A 24,208-nucleotide genomic window follows, 5' to 3' on the forward strand; every position below is an offset into this window, starting at 1 on the left:
CCATAAGGCAGGTCATGTCCCCAAACCCATGGAGTGGGTAATATCATCATATTTATCCATACCTGCCTCGCTCCACAACAGATCTGGGCTTTCTGTATCACTCTGTTAGCATGGTGGGTAATTGCACTATGTTCTATTCTGCCCAAGTTCTACTCAAATGCTATAGGGAAGAAAAAACAACAACAAACTTCTCTTCACTGCCTATGGTCCTGGCCTGAGCTTGGCAGAGTCTGGAAAACAGCTGCAAGTGTACAAAGCAAATCCTCTTACGTGACCAAGCTGGAAAGACAGAGGCCTAAGCACGTGAGACAGACTGGTACCACAGCCTGTACTTGTGACCCAAAGCAGGACGAATTGGCCACATGCATGGGAAAGATTTTGAAGAAGCCCCTCTGGCCAGGCACAGCTACCCTCTGTCCCCTGTGCCACATGGCACACTTGCTGTGGCAGGGAGTCACTTGGCTGCTATCTGGCTTCCATCCAGATTCCAGAATATTTACCAAGGACCTCAGTGTGTTGGGGATTGTTCACAGGAAACCCAAGCTCCGGCAGTGCTCCCTGATACTGTGACGCCGATGGCATGTGGGCAAATATAACCTGATGAGGTTTGTTTGCTTCGTGTCAATTTTATTGTATTTCAAGCAAGAAGAGAGACTTAGGGGAAGGTAAGACAAGATGAGGCTAGAAACAGGGTCCTCACCCTCAGGCTGGTTTTCTGGAGGAAGCATCTTCTGAAAAGGCTATAGGAAGGTCTTGTGTGGACATGAAAAGTGGCTAAAGGGGCAACCTTTTTTAGAATGAAATGATGAATGCATTACTTATAAGAGATTAAGTGAACAAACATGCATATTTGGTACTTCCTTGGACAATGAAACAACTATGGGATTTGCAGTATTTTCTTGCTCTATCTTTCGTTTTGTAGCTCTGTTATTTTGAATGGCTTATCTAAGCTTTCCTCATCTCTAAAATGGCAACTACAAAGACTTGTCCTGCATACAAGGCTGAGATGAGAACTAAATGATGTAATGTAGGTGCAAACACATTGTCACTTGAAAGTAGTATTCCAGTGTTAATGTGTTTACCTTATTAGTACATCTACCTAGCTTGGTGGAAAGGTTAAGCTAGAGGAAATCAACATTAAACATCAATAAGAAATAGTATTTTCGTTGGGCAGTAAAAATGGAAGAATATCAAAAGGCATTTGTGAAACAGGAAAGAGCTTGAGAAAAGGCCAGAGGAGAGAAAAGCCAGGAGTATTAGGGGGTAGCCTACATTTCTAATTGCTTGGGGGTTAGGGGTGGAGTTAAAGTAAATGCCAGTAAAGGAAAAGGCTGGAAGTAAGCTGGATCAGAATGCAGAAGGCCTTGAGTGCCAGGAGGTTTGGATGGGTACATTGTTGAAAATGTCTGAATGACAGACTCTCATCTAAACTCTTGGAAGATCTTTAAGTCAGTATCTGGGAGGACGCATATGCATTCCGACTTCTAGACTCAATCCCTTTATGTGATTAGAGGGATGCAATATGTCAAAGAGGCTGTGGCCTCAATGTCCTGAAGAGCAGCTTCCAAAGCCAAGGTGTTCTCCCTCCTAGCCGTAATACATTACTTCAGAGGCTGCTTTCGCTTTATCTGGAGTTTGTAAATGATCTGGTTTCCATCATTCCAGGCATAGAGCTGCTTATCTCTGGCGTTGTAATGGATCATGGAGTGACTTCTTGGCCGCCTGGGGAAGAACAAGTTGGGCAGATCCTCCTCACTGATGGTGCCCCGCGGGTCATAGACACAGGTGATGCGATGGGGGCCATGGCCACCAAAACTATAGACTACATACAGAACCCCACACAAGAGGAATGCAGCTTCGGCATCCTGGCTTTTGCATGGGGTGACCCATGAGTGTTCCATTCCCAGTGTGCCAGGCTCGATTTTCGTGAGAACCAAATGGCCATGGATCCCTGGCCCTGAGTGGATGGCCCAGAGCCCATACTCATCCACAGCCAGGTCAATGTAAGTTGATGGGGAGTGCTGGTAGACCAGTGCTCGGCCTGCCCCTCCTGGGAGCAGCATTCGATCTTCCACAGTCCTCTTCTGCAGATTGTATTTGATGATTTCATTAGGAGTCCCTTGGTTGTGAAAAAATAGGAAACCTTTGTAGATCACTTGGCCTGTTCCCTGCCAGGAATGTGTTAAGATTAGCTTCCGTGGACCGGGCTTGGTGCTGTCCTCCATAAGTGCTTGCATGTTTGCGAATTCCCAAACAGTGTTGTTTCTGGATCCAATTAAGAAATAAACCTTTGGAGAGTTACTGACAGCATCTTTCATCCAAGAACCATCCTTGTCCATAGTCTTCTTCACTATTTTCAGAGACTTTATACCCATCAACATGTTGTCACAGCCTGGCCAAACAGGAGAAAAAGGAGAGGTTACTTTATAAACATGAGATGTCTGCTATTCTCACAGCTTGCTTTTTTTCCGTAGTGTCTTGAATAAAGTTATCACACATAGATTAATGACAATTTATGGTAAGATTCAATGAATCAAAGAATTAAATGAATAAATGGGTCTCTGTTAAGGGAGTTCCTGTCCAGTTATGAGTCAGCATTTTATTGAAGTCAGGAAATAAACAGCTCTTTGCTGTATCAGAGACCCTGTTCACTCTCTAGAGCACTGTTCACAGAGCACAGTGAGAATGACTTGGGTGTGAAGCTGCCTAATTCAATTCTATTTGCCAAGATTTTATTGGGTATCTACTGTGGTCTTAGCTTACAATGCTCCCAGCACAGTGCTAAGTATTGAGGGTAAAACATATATTTCTGACATTGCCATGAAGATATAAATGCCTGAGTTAGGATAAGAGATACTTGGAGCAGAACCAAATCACCCCAATCAGGCCCAGCCTAAATAGCAAACCCTCATCCAACCACCAATCCATGAGAATAAATGATTGTTGTTTTAAGACACTCAGTTTTCAAGTTGTTTGTTCCACAGTATTTTTGAAGCAATGGATTTCTATAGTCACTCTTTTGGTTATATATCTCTCTGTCTATCATCTATCTATCTATCATCTATCTATCTATCTATCTATCTATCTATCTATCTATCTATCTATCAATCATCTATCATCTACCTATCTAATCAAGCCTACACCTCCAAGAGATCATATTCTGGGGAAGGATTCTGGCCCTTAACACTATTAGAATATTATAAGAGCTCTACTCATCCATCCATTTATTTATTCATGAAAGCATGCATGTATTTCGTCAGCAGACATTGGATACTTACAAAGGGTAAGAGAGTGAGCTAGGTGTTATGAGCTGGGAGTACAATGCACTGAGGTGCAATGATAAATCAGGAGTGGTTCTTGCTTAATAGATATATGACAAGTAGAATATAAAGCTTAAAGTGGAATTTTTGCAAAAACTAGAACACAGAATAGAGATGTCATTTGAGGCAGAGACTAATCTGCGTTTGAATTAGTGCTTGAAGGATGACATTCTGAGATAGATGGGAAAAACATTCCTGACAGTTAATAAAACCATATTTGGGAAAATTCTCCAAGATTAGTGTTAATAAAATAGTACAGAATTTAAGCCAATACAAACTAAGGACTTGATATTACTGCAAACTAGATGCATAAAATAAAGTAGTAGATTGAAACCAGTTCTGTGCCTGGAACTTGAGGGTGAGGATAAGGAATAGAAATTTTATTCTACAGGCAGATAGGGAGCTACTGAAGTTTTAGTTTTTGAGCAAGAGTAAGACATAGTCAAGGATATTCAACAAGATGAATTAAGCTGGCAATCATGTGTATGATGGATACATGGGAGAGAGACTAAAATCTGGGAAACCAATTAGGAAGAGTATTTTTATAATCCAACAGGATGACAAGGGTCTAAACTAGGTGGAGGAAGATGAAACAAAAAGAGAGGTTTACATTTTTCTAGCTCCTCACTGCCACTTCAGACTATTATTCTTCTACTTTCATGCAAAATCCTGTCCTTCTTTATATCTCATGCTATCAACCCTTTCTAGTCTAAATCATCAACTATTCTCTATGACATTACTCCATATGCATCAACAGCCTGAGCACCTTGACCTCTTCAACTCCATGCACCTTACTTTCAAACCACTTTAGCATCACCCTCCCATGGCTGTGCTCTGGATACCCCCATCCCCTAGAACTGTTCCATATTAGAAATCTAAAACTCTAATATCCTACCCTCTGCGATAACAATTTATACTTCTATTTCTCACTCCTTTGCTCTCACCTCCTCTGCTCTTCCATTTCCTCATGCCCTCTAGTTCCTTGACCTCTACTTTCTCTCAGGCCATTAGCCTTCTCTTGGACTCGTTTCCTTTCCTATCCAACCTAGACCACTGTAATAGATCTCTCACCAGCACCCTCACCCACCAATCCCTAGCTATTCCACAATATCCACTCTACAAAAATCCCTGGCCCTGGGTCAATTCAAACATCTGTCTCTGCCCTTGAGAGTTGTGTGTCCATGGAGAAAATCTCACAATAGTTCATATTGGTGCCACGACATATTAGGGGTCTCTAACCTCAACTGAGCCCTAAACATCATACTGCTTTCCATGGTTAGCCCCCAATCTTCCACATAGCAGCTATCTTAAACCCCCACAATAACCCCATAATTCCCTTCATAACAGCATATTAACACCTTGAAAAAATAAACCCAATTAGACATGAACTCCCTTCACTTCCTTTCCCTCACTTATAAACTTTTCTTCAGTTGTTCGTACCCTTGCTATCCTCCCATACAGCTTAGAAGAGGCCATGTCATTGCTTTGTCCAAGACTAATACATCCATTTGTGCTCTGTTCTCATCTCCTGGCTTCTTCTAGACTTCCTTGATGAATTATCACCTTTTTGTTTTCTTGGCTTTTTCCTTCACTACTATTTCTTTATCTTGTAAACATCTTGCCTATATTAAAAAACAATTCTCCTTCAATTAGGCACCCCTTTCTAGTTATTTCACTTCTCTTTCTGTCATTTTATGTAGCTAGATTCTCCGACAGAATAGTCTATACTCTCTGTATCTACTTCCTTGCCTCCCATTTTTTCACTTCATCCTAACTTCACAGAAACTACCCTTCATAATATTGTGAGGTACTTCCTAACTAAAAAGATCAGACCTTTTCTGTATATATCTTACTTCACCTTTCTGTAGCATGACAGTATTTGATCAGTTCCTCTTTTCTGAAGATGACTTCCTCCTTCATCTTTGTGTCACCGCTGTCTGTGTATGCTTCCTACTTTTTTCTTCTCTGACTGCTTATGGCAGAGGCAATGTCTGTGTTCATCAAATGCCATTTCATTTTCCTCTTCCCTAGTTACACATCCAAAACCTCCTTTGTAGTTAGTTTGCACCCAACTGACCTGTTCTGTCTAATGAGATATGGGAAGAAGTGGTGTAATCCAATCCCACCTGGCCCTTAAATATGCTATCTTCCAGATGACCTTAGGGTCTTGGAATTTGGGGTCATGATGAGATTAGTTCTACTGTTCACTTCAGGAAAAGTGGATCATCAGTTCTAATTATGGACTTGTTGGGATTACCCTGTTAAGCAGTCTACTGTGAGGTGACCAGTATCATGGAGGCAGGGAGTGGAGGTCTTACTAGAAAGCACAAGGAACCGCGTGAGTATCCCTCAAATCCTGATGAGGGCTGTATCGTGAGTAGGAGAAGATGGTCTTAATAAGAGCATGGAACTCTATGGGCTTCCCTCATTGACTGCTGGAGGGTGAGGTGGTAGAATGATAGTCAGGTATGTAACAGTCTCTCAAGGAGAACTGCACACACTGAGGGCCTCTCTTGTCCTTCCAAAGGCTTTGGATAAGAAATTAGATGTGCCAGTGGGTTGTCATGTTCTTCTTAATAAATTCTTGGGTTCTCTAGGCCAACTGGAGGTCATCTAGAGTCAGAAGACAAGTAACAGGGAGAAGCAAGAAAAACTACACACAAGGAAAAAGGTGCACAGCCAGAGACGCCCTAGAGGTTCTGAGGTAAGTAAACATTTTAGCAAACTGCTTGTTACTGCAGCAGTTTGGGTAGAATCCTACACTAATTCCTTAATCAATTCATCACTCACTATGATCATACCTTCTCTTCTCTTCTTAAGCCTCCATCATGCCCACCTCACTGTCATATGAAGATCATACCTCTTATTTCACTGAGAAAACAGGAGCAATCTGAGAACTACATCATGTCCTTCCTGGATTACTGCCATAGTCTCCTACCTACCGTAGTGGCCACACTTCTATCCTAGATTTCCACAGTCCATTCCCCACATCATCCAAAGGGATCTGTTTAAAATTTAAGTCAGGTCATGTCACATGTTTGCTCAAAACTTACGAGGGACTGTCTTCCCGTCTCACTGAGAGTAAAGCTCAAGTCTTTGCCTTCCAGACCATATGTGAACTGTCTACTGCCTCTCTGATCTCGTCTCTTACAACTCTCCCACCTTGTTCATTTTGTTTAGCCACAATGGCACCCTTGCTGTTCCTCAAATTGTGCCAAGCACACTCTTACCTCAGGAATTTGAAACTTTTTGTTCCCTCTGCTTGCAACTCAACTAGCTTCCCCAACAGATCTACCTGGCTTCCTCCCTCACTTCCTTCAGGTCTGTTCTCAAATGTTCCCTGATCATTAAAGCCTTTTCTGATCACCTGATAAAAAATGGCAATCTCTTCTCCACTATCCATAATACCCTTACCCTAGTTCATTTTTCCCCCGAGTGCTTATTTTCTATCTGACATATCATAAATTCATCTGTTAACATTTATTGCTTGACTTCCTTCAATGGAATATAAACTCCATGGGGGCATGAGCTTTATTTGTTTCATTCAGTGCTGTATATCTTGCCTCTAGGAAAGCAACTGGTACATAGGCAAGTATTTGCTGAATGAATGAATGAGTGAATGAATGAATGAATGAATGAAGTTTTCCAACCACCAAATCTACCAACCAATTGCACCTGAACCCATATTCTCTGCCTTCTTTCCTGCTCTATTTATTTTTTCAGTAGATCTAATCCCCTCTTACCTACTCAAGGACTTGGCACCTGAAATTATTTATCTTCTCTTGCTTCAGTAGTCTCTCCTTCCCAACTGAATCATTCCCCTCAGCAAACAAACAGAACTTTCTAGTGTGGCCCCATTTCTCTGTTCCACTTTATAATAAAACTCTTTGACAGAGGAGTTTCCTCACCTCCAATTGTACCCTAAGCCACTCTAATCAGCGTCAGTTCTCCACTGGTCTAAACTCCCTTGCCTACTCCACTGAATCAGTTCTTATCAAGATCATGCACAACTAACATGCTGCCAAATCCAAGGGTCAAGTCTCAGTCTTCAACCTATTCAAATTCTCAGCAAAATCTGATCACTTGATCAGTACTGGCCCTTGAAACTTTCTTCTCTTGATTCTGGAGTACCCCTCCTTTTGTTTGTCCTCCCACCTTTCTGGATTTTTTTCATGGCATCAATTCTCACCTTCTACCTTTAAGTGCCCTGTCTTCACACCTCTTCTTTTCTCTATCTACAATCACTTTCCAAGTCACCTCACTGTGTCTCATGGTTCTGAATACCATCTAAATTCCAAGTAGTGATGAATTGCAAATTTCTATCCAGGATTACATCCTATCTGGATGTCTACTTAGTCCCAAACTCATTTACCAGACTGCCTACTCAATGTCCCTACTTAGATATGTTCAAACTTAATCTGTCCATAGCCGAACTCTTGCTTTTATCCCCCAAAATCTTTCTCCCTACTCTTCTCATTTCAGGCAAGAACTATCAACCAAGTTTCTTTCCTAGAAGTCATTCTTGATTCTTTTCCCTCCATTTCCCCACCACCAGCAAGTTCTGAAAATAAAACTTACTTTTACATTATGATGTTATACTTAAATTAAAATGCTCAACTTCATCTCTCCCCTCCTCTTCCCACCTCCTCTTCCCTTGTACTCCTTGAATCCTTTCCTCTTGCCTAGGCCACTACAGTAGTCCCTAATTTTTCTCCCTGATTTTACTCTTGCTTACCTGTAGTATATTCTCCATAAAGCGATAGGAGTCATCTGTTTAAAAACATGAATTATGTGACTGACCTGCTAAACCCTTTCTCCTTATCAGTCTTAGAATAAAGTTTTAACCCCTTACCTTGTCCTACAGGACCTACATGATATGGCTGCTGCCTGTCTCTGGGACTTTATCCTCTATTCTCCTTCCCTTTGCTCACTGTCTTGTGACTACATTGACTTTCTTGCTATTATAGGAGCTTGTCAAGTTTGTTTCTGCCTCAGGGCTTTTGCACTTGCACTTCTCTCTGCCTGGAGTGGTCTTTTTCTTGATCTTCCCACAGTCTGCTCCAACTCATCCTTCAAATCAGTTTCAATATCATCTCCTTAAGAGGCTTCCTGAGACTACCGCATCTAAATTTAAAAGGATTTCCTATAGTCTATAGCATTTTATTTCCTTCAGATCACTTATCACATTCTGTAATTATGTTACCGGTTTTATTTATTAGTGTATTGTCCTTCTCCCTCACTACACTGTAAGCTCCATAAAAGCAGGGCCTTTGTCTTCATGTTTACTATTGTGTTCTACTGCCTAATTCAGTGCTTTGTGGGTTCAATAAATATCTATTGAATTAATGAGGAAAATAGCTTCATTCAAGCAGATGTTTTTCAACAGTCTAAATAGTGCTGCATATCCGGAGTTCTGATCACAGTCCTGTCTTAAGTAAATAATTTGTAAAGTACTATAAAGCTTTTAAGATACTTTCAAATCCATTATTTCATTTAAAAATCTGACACAAGGTTCTCATCAAAGGAACATATGGTAGGAGTGGGGGTGGGGAGTGGCGTAGCTGGGCAGAACTGAGTCCTAGGAAGGTCAGTCCTTCCAGTGATCATGTAGTCACTGGCTGGTCCCAGCCCACAGAACTTGCCTGGCCTCCACTGTGGCCAGGGCCAGATTTGGGAGGGGCTGTAGAAGTCTCTTAGCCATCAGTTGCCACCATGTCCCCCTGCTGACATACTTTGCCAACCTGAATGCCTCGTCCCTGTGGCCTCAGGGTCAACTTTGTTCCTGTTGGCCTGCCTTATAGGAAGCCAAACCCCTGGAGAAGACAGAGAAGCCTGGGCCAGCTGGAAAGCTGTGCACTGCAGGAGCTGCTTAACAGAAGGATCCCCTGCTAAGCTGAGCTCTGGGGGTTATGCGCTGTGGTGAGGAAGAGGGAGGAGCAGGCTTCCCTGTCTACCAGGGACCCATCTCTGCCAGGGCCCAGTATGCCTTTATTCAGTTTCCCAAGTTCAGTCTGTCTCATGTGAGTGACAATAGCAGCTTAGAAACTGTTCGCTATTGAAGAACAAGCACAAAGGCTTGAGAAGTTACAAATATATACAATATGCATGGTTCTGTGATAGGTACTTTATTTAGATTAACTAATCCAGTTCTTACAATAAGCCTAAATGGTAAATATTTTAATCTCCATTTTCCAAGTGAAAAAGAAATTAAAGCTTGGATAGGTCACAAAGTTATGGGTGTTCAGAGCTCCGTCTGAGCCAGGAGTCGGGGCCAGCTAGGACACCTCCAGCCAGCCCCCAGGGACATGGTGGATGGGTGTGTATATGTGTGGTGGGAAGGCGTGGAGAGGGGTGAGTCTGGCTGTGCCTAAAGAAGGATGGGTGAGGGCCATGGACTCCTTGGGACCTAATCACAGGATGCTATGACATTTGCCTTGATGAGGAAGCCCCCAGCCTGCCCATCCTTCTGGGAGGAAAGTCAGCAGGCTTGCAGCCCAGCTGTGGAGGGACTATTTCTAAGAACAAGGCACATTTGATGTCACACCCATAAAAAATGTTCTGTTAAAATACAGCAGAAAATAAAATACAGCAGAAACTAACACAAACATTCTTCTTTCTCCTACATCTCATTTCTAATGCAGAGTCCTTGGAGAAAAAGCAAAACAAGAGAGTGTTGATAGATGGTTTCGATCAGGAAAACATAGTTCTGGGAAAAAAGGAACTGAATTTTCCCATGTGCTCCCTTCTCCTTCTCCTACACCTTCTTTGGTAAGATGCAGCATGGGACTGGGAATCAGAGACTTACGCGATCTAAACTTGGTCTCTGGTTCTCTATATGTCTCCCTAAAAGTCCCTTTGTCAATCTGGCCTTAGCTTTCCCAGCTGTAAAACGAGGGGTTTAGGGTGGATGCTCTCTATAGTTTTTTCAGGGCATATTATTTTATAACTTTTATAAATTTTTCTTCTTTTGGAATTTGGGGAAAATATACTTCCAGTGTTTGAGTAAAAGGGTAAGTTAAGATTCCCTGCTGTGCTTCTCTTCAGAAGACATAATTAGCAGAAGGAAAAGGAAGGAAAGGAAATAAATTTAAAACCTTTGAGTCCAGCCAAGATGCAAATTATTTAAGAGACAATGACAAGCAAGGTTCCACCTGCAAACTAGAGAATGAAAATCTGTGATTTCCCCCTCAGGCAGAATTGCAGATAAGCAATTAGGATAGAATTTGGCCCAAGGTTTCACATTGAATTCATACACAAAGACCACTTTTTGAATTTTAAGAATACTTCTCCCTTATTTAATAGCAACACTCTCCAGACCTCAAGAGACTTGTCCCTCTGTAGGGGAGTGACTCAATAGGAGTTATGTTTTAGAAACCTCCGTCTGGATGTTGGTAGAGAAAGGACTGGGAGGTAGAGGTGTGGGAGGGGGCACAGAGAGACAGGTAGAGAGTCTGTAATTATAATCTAGGCGAGAGATATCTGAATAGTGATGGACATGGAAAAATGGATACGGATTCAAGAAATAGAAAAAGAGAGATCAGGTCTTAGCAATTGATTAGATAAAGGGAGTTGGGTGATAAACCAGACTCATGGATGGCGTGATGGAATGCAGAAGATAGTGACAGAGAGGGAGGGCAGGTTTCCTTGGGAAGAACAGTCATGAATTCATTAAAAAAAAAGAGAGAGAGAGAGAGAGAATTCCTGCAAAACCATGAATATTTTGACTGTCTCTTGAAATTCTATTATAAAACTTGACTTTTTCAATCACCTGAGTTGTATTCATGTTAATAAACATTTGACAACGCCTATAAAGTTAGTTATGATGTTAGACACTGGGATGACAGAATGACAGCTCTCACATGAGTACTCCATTACAGAGCTTCAAGCTACAGTAAAATTGTCAATGTGGACTTAACTATTCTAGAAATTAGGGCCATTTTTCATGCTTTTCACCCACAGAATAAGTTTCAGATATCTCAGCATGGCACTCAAGGTCCTTCTATTGACCTCCTCTTTTGTCACTTTCCTGCCATACTGGACTGGTCATTAGTCATCAAACGTGCCATGGCCTGTCGTAAGTTTTAGACTTTGCCCACCCTGTTCCTTAGCTCACCTTTGCTAACTTGAGATCCATCTACTCATCGTTCAAAACAAAATTCTCTGACTCCTGCAGAGCAGTTGGTTTCTCCTTCTTTGTCTAAAGTATTCTGTGCAGACCGCTTCCAGGGCAGTTAGCATACGGAATTGGAATTGCTTATTCACTTTATTTCCTCACAAGTACTTTAGACAGGGACTTATGTGTCTTTTTATCCACAGTGCCTGAGACATAACACACATCTCCCTCCTATTCAATCTCTGCTGCTTACCATCCAAACTCAGGAATCAGTTCGATTCAGATAATGCAGTATTAGTTGGTGTCCAAACTTGCTACCCCAACTCATGCTATGCCGACTTAGAAATCAAATTGATTCGAGTAGCAAGAGGTACGTGTGGACAATAGCAGTGCTAGTTCAGTGTCTGAGTGCCTGGGTAGATGGATGGCAGGAAGGCAGGATGGCCAGCTTGTATGAGATGGTACTCAGTGAGCCATGGGAGGATTCAGATTTGCAGGGTTGTGAATCCAGTGTTTAATCAGCGCCTGGAATACAGTAAATGCTCTATATGTTGGTTTTGGTGAGTTATACAGAACTCTTTAGTCAATCCGCACCAGAGGTTTTTCTAGGTTCCCAGCACTAAAGTCGAAGTATTCCATGGCACCCAGTATGGAGCCCTGACACCTTCTCTTTATTCGTGATTGGCAATAGATCGTGAGGAAGAAAACAGACGTTGCATGGCTGGTTGCTTGCATGGCTGTGTGCTGCTTAATAACATCGAGTTGAAAATTCATGGGAGTGCATGGAAGCTGAAAGATGCGTGAGTACGAGTCCAGCCCGCTTCCATGGTGAGGCCCCGACAGCTGGAGTCCGACAGAGCCAGCTTCCAGATGCCTCCTTTTGGATGAGGCCAGGTCTCCATAAACCCTTTGCCTTACTTGATTTTCCTCAGTAATATTTATTATCTTCTATCTGACATGTTATAAATGTATCTGTTAACATAGTTATTGTTTGACTCCCCTCAATAGAATGTGAATCTTAAGAGGGCCTGGCTTTGACTAATCGTTATATTTACTGCTGTATACCCTGTCCTAGAATAGCATCTGGTACATATTACAATTTTTATATTTTAATTATGAATAAGATAAATATCAATAGATATAACCCACATCAATAAAAATTCTTTGGGGTCCTGAATATTTTTTTTAAGTGTAAAGGGTTCCTGAGACTAAAACTTTGAGAATGCTGTCCTAGAGAATCTAGGCTGGTCTACACTCATGGGAAGTGAAGCACGGAAGTGGGCAAGTCCTCTGGGGACTTTCTCATCAAACAGCTCCATTTTGTATCAATTATCTGAATGTGGCAACATTTAGGCATTCCTTTTAGGTTATAATTGTGAACTTTCTATTTCTATTTATTTTTCATTTAAAAACTGAGCTGTTTTTTGCTTTGTTTTGTTTTTGCATAGTGTTTTTATCCCCCCACCCGCGGAATATTCTTACCAAACTAAAAACGATGGAAATGTTTTCAATTTCTAGGGATAGTAGTGTCATGCTCCCATTTGCCTGGTTAGGAAACAAAGTCATTTTGCCATTTTGCCATGTTTCTTCCTTTGAACAAACCTCACTTCATCATGTCCTTGCCATCTTTTCTCAAAGTCTGGAGCCTGCTCTCCTGAACCTGAACTTTACAGCAGCCCTCTCACTGGTTCTTTGATCTCACCTCAAAACCATTAATCACACTAATGCCCAATTCACTTCTTTCATATAGAAATTTGCATACTTCAAAACTGATCTTGATTACTGCCCGTTTCCAGAAGTGTCAAGACCAAAAGCCTTATTAGATGCTATTAGAGTTTCCAGTGGAAGGGGGGTGCTCCAGAGCCAGACTTGGAACTTGCTTTGGCCAAAAGAATTTGATAAAAGTGACCAGACCTTGGTGTGCTTGTGTCCCCCTCTCAGATGTCTGCCTACATCATTAGAACAAGCACAGGTTCACCTTCTGAAAGATCAGAGACCACATGGAGGAGATCCAAGTCATCCCATCTGAGGCCATCCTCAGCCAGCCATCCCCTAGCGATGTGCCTCTAGGGAACTCAGGTGAGAGCGCCCAAGCCTGGCCCAGACCAACAGACCTGCCCAGCGCCCTTTAGACTCCTGAGAAATAATCAGTGATTGTTGTTTTAACCACTCAGTGTCGGAGTGGTATGTTATGCAGCATTACTGTGGCAAAAGATAACTGACACTGGGTGAGAGTGAGTGGATGGTGAGCAGAAATGAAGGCTGAGATGAATCTAGTGTCTCGGGGTAGTGTGTACTCTGAATGTCACAGGAATGTGGGAGAAGATGGGGTTGCGTGAAACATTGAGCGACAGTTTCTTCATCTGAAAGAAGTCATCATGGCACCTACCTAGCAGGATTGCTGTGGGCTTGGGCAAGATAACAGATAAAAGGGCTTAATGCTATCTCTGGCAAATAGTTGCCTCCACTTTCTAATAAACTACTCCTCATGGTCAGAAAATGATTTCTACTCTGTTCCAGGCACTGTGATAGACTTGGGAAACACAGCATGCATAATGTAGGGATACATGAGATCTAGTTTATGTTTTCAGAGTAGCAGATCAGACACAGTATAGAGCATCGAGTAGACGGAGATAGGCAGTAGTGGCACAAGATGAACCTGAGAAATGTTCAAAGTTGCTGTGTTCAGTTGTTGGCTTGTTATCTACTTTTACAACAAAAGTATATACAATATATATAGTACATACAATATTCATAATTTTTTATTTAATCAGCAAGTTTACTTTCACAGAGAATAATAAAACAAGTTATTTAAAGAAAGCTAGGTTGGGGTCTGGTTGTAAGAGTTTTCTTTATGTTATTTTACGGGTTATTTTATGGGTTTGCTTTAGCTTGTAGGGTTACAGTTACCATCCAAGTTGATAAAGCAAAGATGCAGTGACCCAAGGAAGATGACCCTGGTGGCAATATAGGGGGAAGCCCTGGAACAGCGAGAGACCAGCAGCTAAGATCAGTCAGCAGGCTTTTGCAGTAATCAAGACCACAGATGACGAGACAGCTATGCAGATGGAAAGGATACGTTTGACAGACAATCAGAAGAAAGAATCTACTGGATACGGTGACTAGTCAGACAAAGGCCAAAGAGATGCCCCTGAGAGTTCTAGCACAGAATAGTCAGTAGGGGTCTCTTCTGTTAACTGAGAGAAGATGGGGGAAAGCAGAGGAGTGTGGTAGTTTAAGAATAAATGAAGAAAAGTCAGTGAATTAAAAACTGAGAAGATGATGGAAGAAAATTGAACTTTCTAGGCCAGGGTTTAAAAAAAAATAATTTAAATGAACTGTTTGTGAGTAGGAATCATCATCAAATAGCAACCAAGAGCACTAACATGGTCTTCATGTGTGTCCCACAACGAGATCAGAAGCAGCTGAGCCTTGGGGGTGCAGGCATCGCGTCTCAGAACAGAAACCCTCTGTTTCCACCCTGAGGGCCTCTGTGACAGGCCTGGAGATGACCTCCCTGCCTCCAGTCTCTCCGTCCTATTTGTACTCAGCCTCCCCCACTGCAGTCTGTTCTGTAACTGTGGCCAGAATGATCTTCCTAAAACCTCCACCTGAGCCCCGGCACTCCCACGTTTACCACTGCCAACCAGGACAGCCAATGGGAGAGGTGTACGGTAGGAGTCAGCCTGCCTTCGTTTGAATCCCAGCTCTGGCACCAATTAGCTATGAGATCTTGGGCCATTGCTTATCCTTTCAGCGTCTTGATTTCTTCACCTACAAATGGGGGATAATTATAATACCTAGCTCATAGGATCTTTGTGAGAATTAGATGATAGAATCTAATAAGATACAAAAAATGCTTAAAGATTACCCGGTACCTAATAAACATTCAATAAGTAGTAGTTACCATTTTTCACATTATATTCCTTCCCCACAGCTTGAATGTGTGAACGGGCCTAGCACAAAGGAGCTTAGCTCTTCTCTGCTTCTTTCATCTCCTCTCCATGACTTCCCCCTTCACCCGAGATCTACTGAACCAACGAACACTAAGCCCGATTTGGCCTTTGTGCCTCCACATGCTGTTCCATTTGCTTGAAGTGCCTTTATTCTGTTCTCCATTTGATTGGTTTTTTTCCCATTACTAAGACTCATCTTGAGGGTTACTTTCCAGATTCCACAGTCCCCCTGATCTCCCCGGAAACCCTGACCTTGCTTAATTACTTAATGCCTGCCCCTTGTGCTTCTGCGACAGCCTCCATCAGCACAGTCACACTCTGGCTGTTATCCCGGGTTTGTTTAGGTGGCTTCCCCACTTGGCTGTAAGCTTTTTGAGCACAAGGATGTTATCCTATTTCATGTCCCATCTCTAATGCCCGGTGCAAGGCCAACATATATCTGGAATTCAATTAGACATTTGTTGAATGAATGAATGAATAAATGAGAGAGTTATAGAGAGAATAAATGGATGTTTGCTCCATCTGGAGCCAAAAAGCCATCAGCTAAAACAACTTTGGGACCTTTTGTGAGTATCCATGGCGATGGGACTGGAGGTATCCTCATAAGACCACAGACCTTCCAGATGGATAAACGAAACAAGGGCTGTGTACACGGGCCTTCTTGGACCCAGTACAGTGACCTGGAGACAGCACAGGGTAAGCTGTGCACATAACGCCAGTGTTGCTGGCCCATGAACGCAGCAACTTTTGCGTAGAGAATGTGTTCGTGTGAGTGTGTGTGTGCACATACAAGCACTCTCACACTCTCCTGTGCTCACACTTGTGTGTATATCCTCAGTCCCCTCCTTTGTGATAAGTATATCTGTTTCAAATATATTTAATGTTTTGTTCCACTCATCACAAACTAATGGATCTTGGGAGTTGGCTCACAGACATGTTTTATTTGGCTCCCAGTGGGTTTTTTGTTTGCTTTTTTGTTTTATATTTTGTTTTGTTTTTAATGGATTTGAATATGAGGCATGCACATTTTACTGCCTGAATGGATCCCAGAGGCATTTAAATTTGCAGCAACAGACTGTCTTCTTTCAAACATAATCTAACAAAAGATATGGGTTATTTAAGTCAGCATGAGAAAGGTTTACTTGAGGTAACTTGCGTGCACACTTGTAATAAAAGGAGTGGGACTAAAACAGGAAATAAAATGAAACCTGCTATAATGCCTTGTTTTGACTGCCTTGAGAATTTTTCTTTACAAGCTACTTACAAGTTAAAACGTGGTTAATACTCATATCCATACAAGAATGAAGACTGTGGAATCGGCCAAAGACTTTCAGTTGGATAAATTCTCAATCTGGGTATCTGGGGTATTTGAGGCAATGGTGCTTTGCCATAAATTGCCAAATGTAATACAACATTTTTTTATACTAATGAGAGTTAAAGAACCAAAGACTTGGAATGATTTTTAAATATAAGTTAGATTGTATTCAAGTAACTTTCACTCACTGCATTTTAAAGTGTGTGGCTGTGTGCCCATGCACATGTGAAAGACAGAGGGAAGGAGGAAGGAAGAGAGGGAGGAGAGAGAAAGAGAGAGTATGTATTTGTGTTAGAGTTAAGAGTCTGAGAATTTTATGTAACCCCAAACATCCCTGGGATTGTGGCCCTTATGTGAACATCTTTGGGGATCCTCTCTAAATAAAGGTTGATGATTTGGGAATAGCTCTATAGGAAATGGCTTAATTACAGAGCAACTCTATTTTATTAATGATCCCTAGTATCTGGCCCTTCGTTGTTGATCAAGAAACATTCCGAGAATAAATTAGAATCATTTAGACTGATGTTAGAATTTTCTACACGTCTCCAGAGACACAGGTTGAATTTTCCAAGGAAGCTGCATTATCTTCTCCCTACAGGTTTTCCGAAGAAACTCTCTAAGACAGAGGATATGTATGAATGAAACCCTGTGGTGTGACCTCTAGCCCATGATCTCAAGGTGTTTGCCCACATGAGTCTCAAGGATTTCAATGGAAGTTCCATAGCTGGCTCAGTCCCTGTAGGCCAAGATTAGAAGACAGGAAGATCAGAACCTTGTAGGAAGAAGGTGGGTACAGTTCACAGTGGCACCAGCTGGGCCCAGCAGACTAAGACAGCTTGGTAAGCAGAATTCTAAGATGGCCCCCAAGATTCCCACCCTGTGGTGGACATGCTACATAATCCCCTCACTTTGAGTGAAGGCAGAACCTGGCAATATGACAGGATAGCATTCTTCGACTAGGTTACACAATAAGATAAAGCTGAAGGGATTTTGCCAATATAACTAAGGCCCCAAATCAGCTAATTTTGAGTTAATCAAAAGGAAGATTATTATGGGTGGGCCTGCCTTAAATCAGATAAAAACTCTTAAAAGAGGGACTGGGCACTTCTGAAGAGAGGCACTCTCCTCCTAACCTTGAAGCCATTGCCACTTTGTGAGCTAGCTGCCGCTGGGGAGGGGTGGCCTCTAGAAGCTGAGGGCCTCAGCCCTACAACCACAAGAAAGACAATTCTGCCAACAACTTTGGTGAGCTCAGAAGAAAATCTTGAGTTCCAGGTGAGAATGTAGCCCAGCCAACACCTTGATTGTACCCTCCTGAGTGAGACCTTGAACAAAGGGTCCAGCTAAGCTGTGTCTGGATTCCTCACCCACAGAAATGCTGAGATTGTTTTAAGCTGCTAAAACAATGGTGAATTTTTTTCAGTGGTAATTTTTTCTAAGTTGCTAAATCGGTGGTAATTTGTTACACAGCATTAGAAAACTAAGATAGGCATAGTTACTAACAGAAATGGCAAAATCGTGGAGGATGGGCACAGTATGTAAAATACAAAACAGGGAGGGAAGGCAAGGCAGGGAAATAAACTGACATTCCACAGTATCTTTGGGCAGAGAACCTCTGAAAATAATAGGCCAAGGGGCACGAATCACATGGTTATGATTGTTTACAGGTTTGTCTTTCCCTAAACTAAGCTCTGAGGGTCCTATGCTATCAGTGTCTCTTCTATAGAGAATTTTTAAAGCCTCCCCCATGGGAGTCCCTGACCCAGACTCTGTGAATGCAGAAATGAAGATGTCAATAGGTCCGTAATTTGGTTGAGGAATCAAACACACACAGATACATGTGGTTGAAAATGTTAGTGATCCCTTGGATGACTCAACAAGATAGGCCAATGTGCTGGTAGTGGTGGTGGTGGGGGATGTGAAAGTCTTCACAGAGAATCCACAGCATTTTTGAGTCATAAAGGGTGGGTAGAAAAAGCAATATTTATATTTTTAATTGCCACTCTACGTGGGTAAGTTATGGGAGTAAAAGAACCTGGAGATGAGTTTGGGCCACTTTGTGAAAGTCCTTCCCCATATAAAAGGCTAAGAGATTTGAATGGATTTTTTGTTGTTGATGATAACTGATGGTGAATGACAAGAGACATAAAAGAAAAGAAAAAGAAAATTCTACCTAGAGGAGTAATGTGATCCATTTTGTGTTGTGGGAAGGTCTGCATGACAGCAGATGGATTGTAGGAGGCAAGACCAGAGGCAAAGAAGCTGTAAGAAAGCTAGTGCAGGATGTAGCACGTTCTACTCACTCTGCTATCCCTACTGTGTAGCACAGGGCCCATCCAATAGTGGGGGGCAAAAAGGGGCTGTTAATCATAAACCGACAAATCACCAAATGAGGGCCCCAGAAGAAACAGGCATCAAAGGAGCAATCTCTGGAAAGTTGAAAGAGAAGTTTTCACTCACCATGGAGCTGGGAGAGGGAATGTTTTCTAGTGGCTGAGGGATAAGGCAGAGGATGAGGGTTGAAAAAGCAGCAACTCCAAACTTGGGGCTTCTGCTGAGCTTGAGCTATTGTGGAAAGGGGCAACTTCAAGGCCTGTGGGGCTTACGGTGTTCAGGTACCAGGAGCAGCTCAGGGATCCAATCCAGTACAACCATTCAGGCTTGGGGTCCTGCCTGATCCCTGGCACGTGAAAGTTCAGGCACATTCTAGCTCAGGCCACATTGCACCCAATTCTCCCCATCAGCTTTTTGGACAGCCTCTGTTCATCATCTGATGGCTCATCCTTACCCTTTCCGTCCTTCCCTCAACCGATGCTTAGCCCCAGTTGCTCCTCAGAGGATGATTCATCTCAAGACAGTGTCAGGGCAAAAAAGAATCACTCACTTGGAAAATTCAATCAACTGTTTCCTATTATAGATAAGGCACCCTCTTCTGTGTTTTCTGACTCAAAGGTAAGATATTCTCTTCTTTCAAAGCCTAATAAACCCCTCTGTCTGTGCTGACAATCTCTCCATGCGTTCATTCATTTAGTTATTCACTGACAAATGTTTGTTGAACATAAACACTAGTCTACGCACTGGGATACAACATTGAATATGAAATGCAGGATCTAGGCTCTCACAGAGCTGACATTCTCAACGCAGAGGAAGAAAATAACCAGTGAGCAAATACATGAACTAGAAGATTTCAGAGTAATAAGTGCTAAAAAAAAAAAAAAAAAAAAAGTAGATTAGTAAGAGCTCCCAAACTCCTCTTGGGTTTCCTATCTCAACATATTTCAGACCAACCACCAAATGACCTAAGCCAAAACCCAGGGAAGCATCCTTCTCACTCATTTTTCACGTTTATTTAGTCACCACCAACTGTGTGGATTCCAGCTCTCAGTGGCTCTCAAATCCATCTGCTCTTCTCCATCTTACTGACACTTAAATGCAGACACCATTGCTTGTTGTGTTGTATTCTCCTGTTTGGTCTCCTTTCTCTAGTCTTGCTGTCTTACTTCATGTCTTGGCCCTGCTTAAAATTGCTCAGTGGTTCTCTACAGTTTCCAAGTCCAACCTCCTCAGCTTAACATCCAAAGTCTTTCATTATATGGGTCCTACTGAACTCTTCAATCTTGCTGCCTAAACTCACCTGCCCCATACAGGTCCACTCAACCATATCTGCAGATCTACATGTCAAAGTGTCACATATCTTCATGCCTTTGACATGTTGTACCTTCCCTTGATGTGCCCTCTGCACATTCTTCTCTAATTTCTCTGTTCAAAATTCAGATCAAGTGTCACCTCATTTAAGAAGACCATGGAGTTCTTATGAGGATTGCACTGAGACGACATTTGAAACCCTTAGCTCAATGATAGCACTCAGCTTATGTCTTATTTCCCTGATGGAATTTCTCACATCTGGAACAGACATAATTAGCCTAAAAATAAAGTTTTCCTGTTGGTAGTAAACCCATCTCAGAATACAGACTCTGAGCTGAGGGACTTGTCTCCCTCACTATTTTAATAAAATGGACTCATGCACAGGACATTTCCCTTCTTTTTTATGTTTTTGTTGCTTATATTTGTTATTATAATTTGAGCTCCTAAACATTATTCTTAATGGCCTGGAAATAGATCACAAGACAGGCAACAAATCCCCTGGATATCACCATCCTGACAGCACACATAGTAATAATTCACGGCAGTCCCTAGCCTGAAGGGTTGGCTACTGCCTGGCATATTTGCAGCCTCTCCCCACTCCCAGGGCACTGGGAGAATCCACCAACCTGTCGCTCTCCCTGGAATGATCTGGGACCTCTAGCTTCCTCCAAACCAAGGTCTATCAGAAGCTATTGGGATGACTTCTGACATTGTAGCCCTGACCTTCTCTGGGGCCTTTAAGAACGCTCTGTGAATGGAAAATCTACTTTCTGAGAATGGATTTTCCTTTGGACACCTGTTTCCGGCTAAGGTTTCCCTCCCAGCATGGGCACACAGTGCACACATCCAGCTCTCACTCTCATACTTGGTTAGACCCTTCCTGACCAGGCCTCTAAGTGACAGTCCCTAGACGGGTATACAAGACACAGCTGTCTTACTTGCATTCAGCAGAGTCCGAATCTTTTTTTCATCGTCAGCTTCTTGGATTAGCTTTTCTGCCAGCATCTTGTCCTCTGATTCTATGCACATGTCAGCTTCTCGCAGGTACTCTAGGTAGTCAACCTCCCGTTGGGCATGTTCGACTCTCAGTGCCAGGTTATTCACTGCACTCTTAAACTCACTTGTGTAGGTCAGACATCTTCCCAGCATAACGGATATGTTTTTTGAGAACTCACGGAAGTCTTGAATGTATGCCCTTGTTGCTTGTGTACACTTTTGTAGTCCTTGCTTCGATCAGAAAATAAATTCTCAAATTACTGCCAGTTATTGAAACGACCCAAGTAATAAAATAGCTATTATTCATAAAAAGATTTTAAAAATACAGATAATTAAAGAGGGGGAAAATAAAAATCACTCATAATTCTTTAACTCAAAGTACTGTTGATACTTCAATGTGTAAATTTTTAAGTTTTTCCATGCATTCAGTCATAGATATATAAATATATATTTTAAAATGCTGGGCAAATTGATGTTAAATGTAGTGGTTAAGCACAATTCTGGCACTTTTAAGGAGGTGAGATTGGGGAGGAGGTGTCCGAGGAGACAGCAAATGAAGCAGCAAGAGGCCACTGGCCTGGGGACATTTCATCCACCACCTCTAGCCTCAGTCTGTTGGCTGGACAACGTTTGGAAATATGTTCGGTCTGCTCTGTGGAATTATTTAACCCTGACTGTAAATAGATGACCAAATGATTTAGACTTTAAAATTTTTCAGGAAAATGTTAAAAATAAATATTAGAGATAAGAGTGTCTTTGAAAGAAGATAAAAAATTCATCAAAACTTAATTTGTGCAAAAGCAAAGCAATTAAGTATGAAATAGTCAAAGTCAACACTAGGGTTGTGTCAAAGGTTAGGACAGAAGGTTACATTTGTCCCTGGGAGCCTGTTCGTGCTACGAAAATGTGGGGTTTTGCAAATTTTAGTGAAGTGGTAGCTGCAACACACAGAGAAGAGGGCCCAAATACTTTCTCTCTGTTTAACCTTGCTGAAATCTGCTTATTTCTAAATCCAAATCCAGTTTGGCGTTAGCTTCTTGGTACAATAATATCATGACTTCTTACAGTGACCTAATAGTTTATCAGAAAAAGACAAAAAGCTAAAATCGGCTATCACCCTGATAATAGTGAAAATGATGAAAAGTGACAAAATTTTTAAATTTTCATATTTTAAAAATTGAACTTTGAATAACTTCTTGGACATTTACTAGCATGTGAGACAACATTCCAAGTATAGATTCATTTTTTAAATCTTCAGAATAGCCTTAGGAGGTAAGTTCAATCATCATCCCCATTTTATAGATGAGAAAAACTGCACAGAGGGAAGCCCTACAAAAAGTCTGGGAGTGGTGGCAGTCTGGACTCGGGTGCTCTAAACCACTAGACTATAAAGTTTTCAAGTATAACTTTAGCAATGGGTTTACTATCTGGAAACAAATGCATCCCAGTAGATAGGGAAGCCTGGTTAAGCTTCCCTTCCAGGTGACTTCTAGGAGGTATGTTCCAGTATCAGGTGCACAGATGCCACCTACCTCCAAGACTCGAAAGCGCTGGTAGATGTAGTGCACCATGGCTGGGTCCTGAGCACAGTGTGGCGGGGGCAGGAAAGCTGCGAGGAACAGAACCAGGAAAGCGGAAGCTTGCTGAAAGGCCAACATCGTCCTGCAAAGCACCCAGGGGTGGAAACACCTGTGCTGTACCTCTCAAAGAAGACTCAAAGGTCCAGGTTGTGGTCGCCTGCTTTCTAGCCCCTGCTGTGAAAAATCCTCTAAAAACAGCTGGAGAGCGAAGTCCGCTTGTTTTTCCACCAGATGTGTGACCTCACTTTGCAAGCTGGTGATCAAGTCCAGCTGTTGGCAAGCTGGTCCCCGGAGGCCTTGCAGGCAGACTTGGGGTAGAGAACTTCGTGGGTCCAGCATCTGTTGGGATCACTCAGGACACGCACTGACCCTCCGGAGGCTAGTGGCTGTACCCTGCTTCTAGGACTGGGTAAGGGTGCATTGGGGTGGGCCTAAGGAGGGCTTCTCCCCTTTCCCCAGCTCTTTTACTTTTGCTTTCCTCATTGCTAGTAAACTCTGCAGTCCAATCACAGGCCTGACCCAACACACACCACCCCCAACTTCTCAGAGTTGGAATCTCAGCTTCATTTCTGGCCAAAGCTCCCAGGATCCTTTCCCCAGAAGTCTGGGTGGGAGACCCAACCCCTCCTCCATAGTCTCTTTGCATTCCTGCAGCTCTTAAAGGCACAACAAGGGAAAAACCCGAAAGCTCTGATATGCACAGAACTGATTGCCCCTAGTGAGGGGTGAGGTACAGTATCCCGCAGGCATGGCCACTCAGGCTGAGAGCTGAAAAATCTGAGGACTGAGCTCAGAAGAGTTTTAGTAAGATGCACAACAACAATTATTGATACAGTGATGCCTCCAGAGCTAAATCATCAGGAAATAGAACTCCTGTGAGGAAGCCCTTGACTTTTCTCAGTCCCTAATGGCAGAACTGCCTTCACCTGTAGCTGCAGGCCAGCAGTACACAGGACTCAACTCCTGTAGGCTCTGTTCCACTTAAAGGTAAATCACATTCCTAGGGCAAAGTTGTAAAATCTTCCATTTTTTGCTTTTGCTGTTCAGGCTTTCACTTATCTCAACCTCTCCTTCCATGGGTGGGTCCAGGATACCCATGGTTCTTTCTCAATCACTACCAAAGTAGGAAAGGTTGGGAGTATCTATGGGAGGTAGAAAGAAGTCTGGCCAGGAGTCAGAAGACCTGGGTTGCCTTTGGTCCCTGCAAAAGACACTAAAAGACAAAATTTCCCGTGTGGCCCTTGCATGTCCTTGCCCCCATTAGATGTTCCTCTCTACCTCTC

The 24,208-nt window shown here is 42.4% G+C and overlaps 1 protein-coding gene across 1 annotated transcript; it reads right to left on the reverse strand.

Annotated features, from left to right (window-relative positions):
- Window positions 1-613: 613 nt before the first annotated feature.
- OLFML1 (olfactomedin like 1) lies at window positions 614-23,497 on the reverse strand. The gene is made up of 3 exons (XM_081063430.1): window positions 22,878-23,497; window positions 21,288-21,576; window positions 614-2,392 (listed from the first exon to the last, which is right to left on the reverse strand). The coding sequence occupies exons 1-3, from the start codon at window positions 23,001-23,003 to the stop codon at window positions 1,602-1,604; spliced, it is 1,206 nt and encodes a 401-aa protein (XP_080919556.1). The 5' UTR covers window positions 23,004-23,497; the 3' UTR covers window positions 614-1,601.
- Window positions 23,498-24,208: the final 711 nt, after the last annotated feature.

Source organism: Rhinolophus hipposideros (genome assembly GCF_964194185.1).
Source record: "Rhinolophus hipposideros genome assembly, chromosome: 10".
Lineage (NCBI taxonomy): Eukaryota > Metazoa > Chordata > Mammalia > Chiroptera > Rhinolophidae > Rhinolophus > Rhinolophus hipposideros.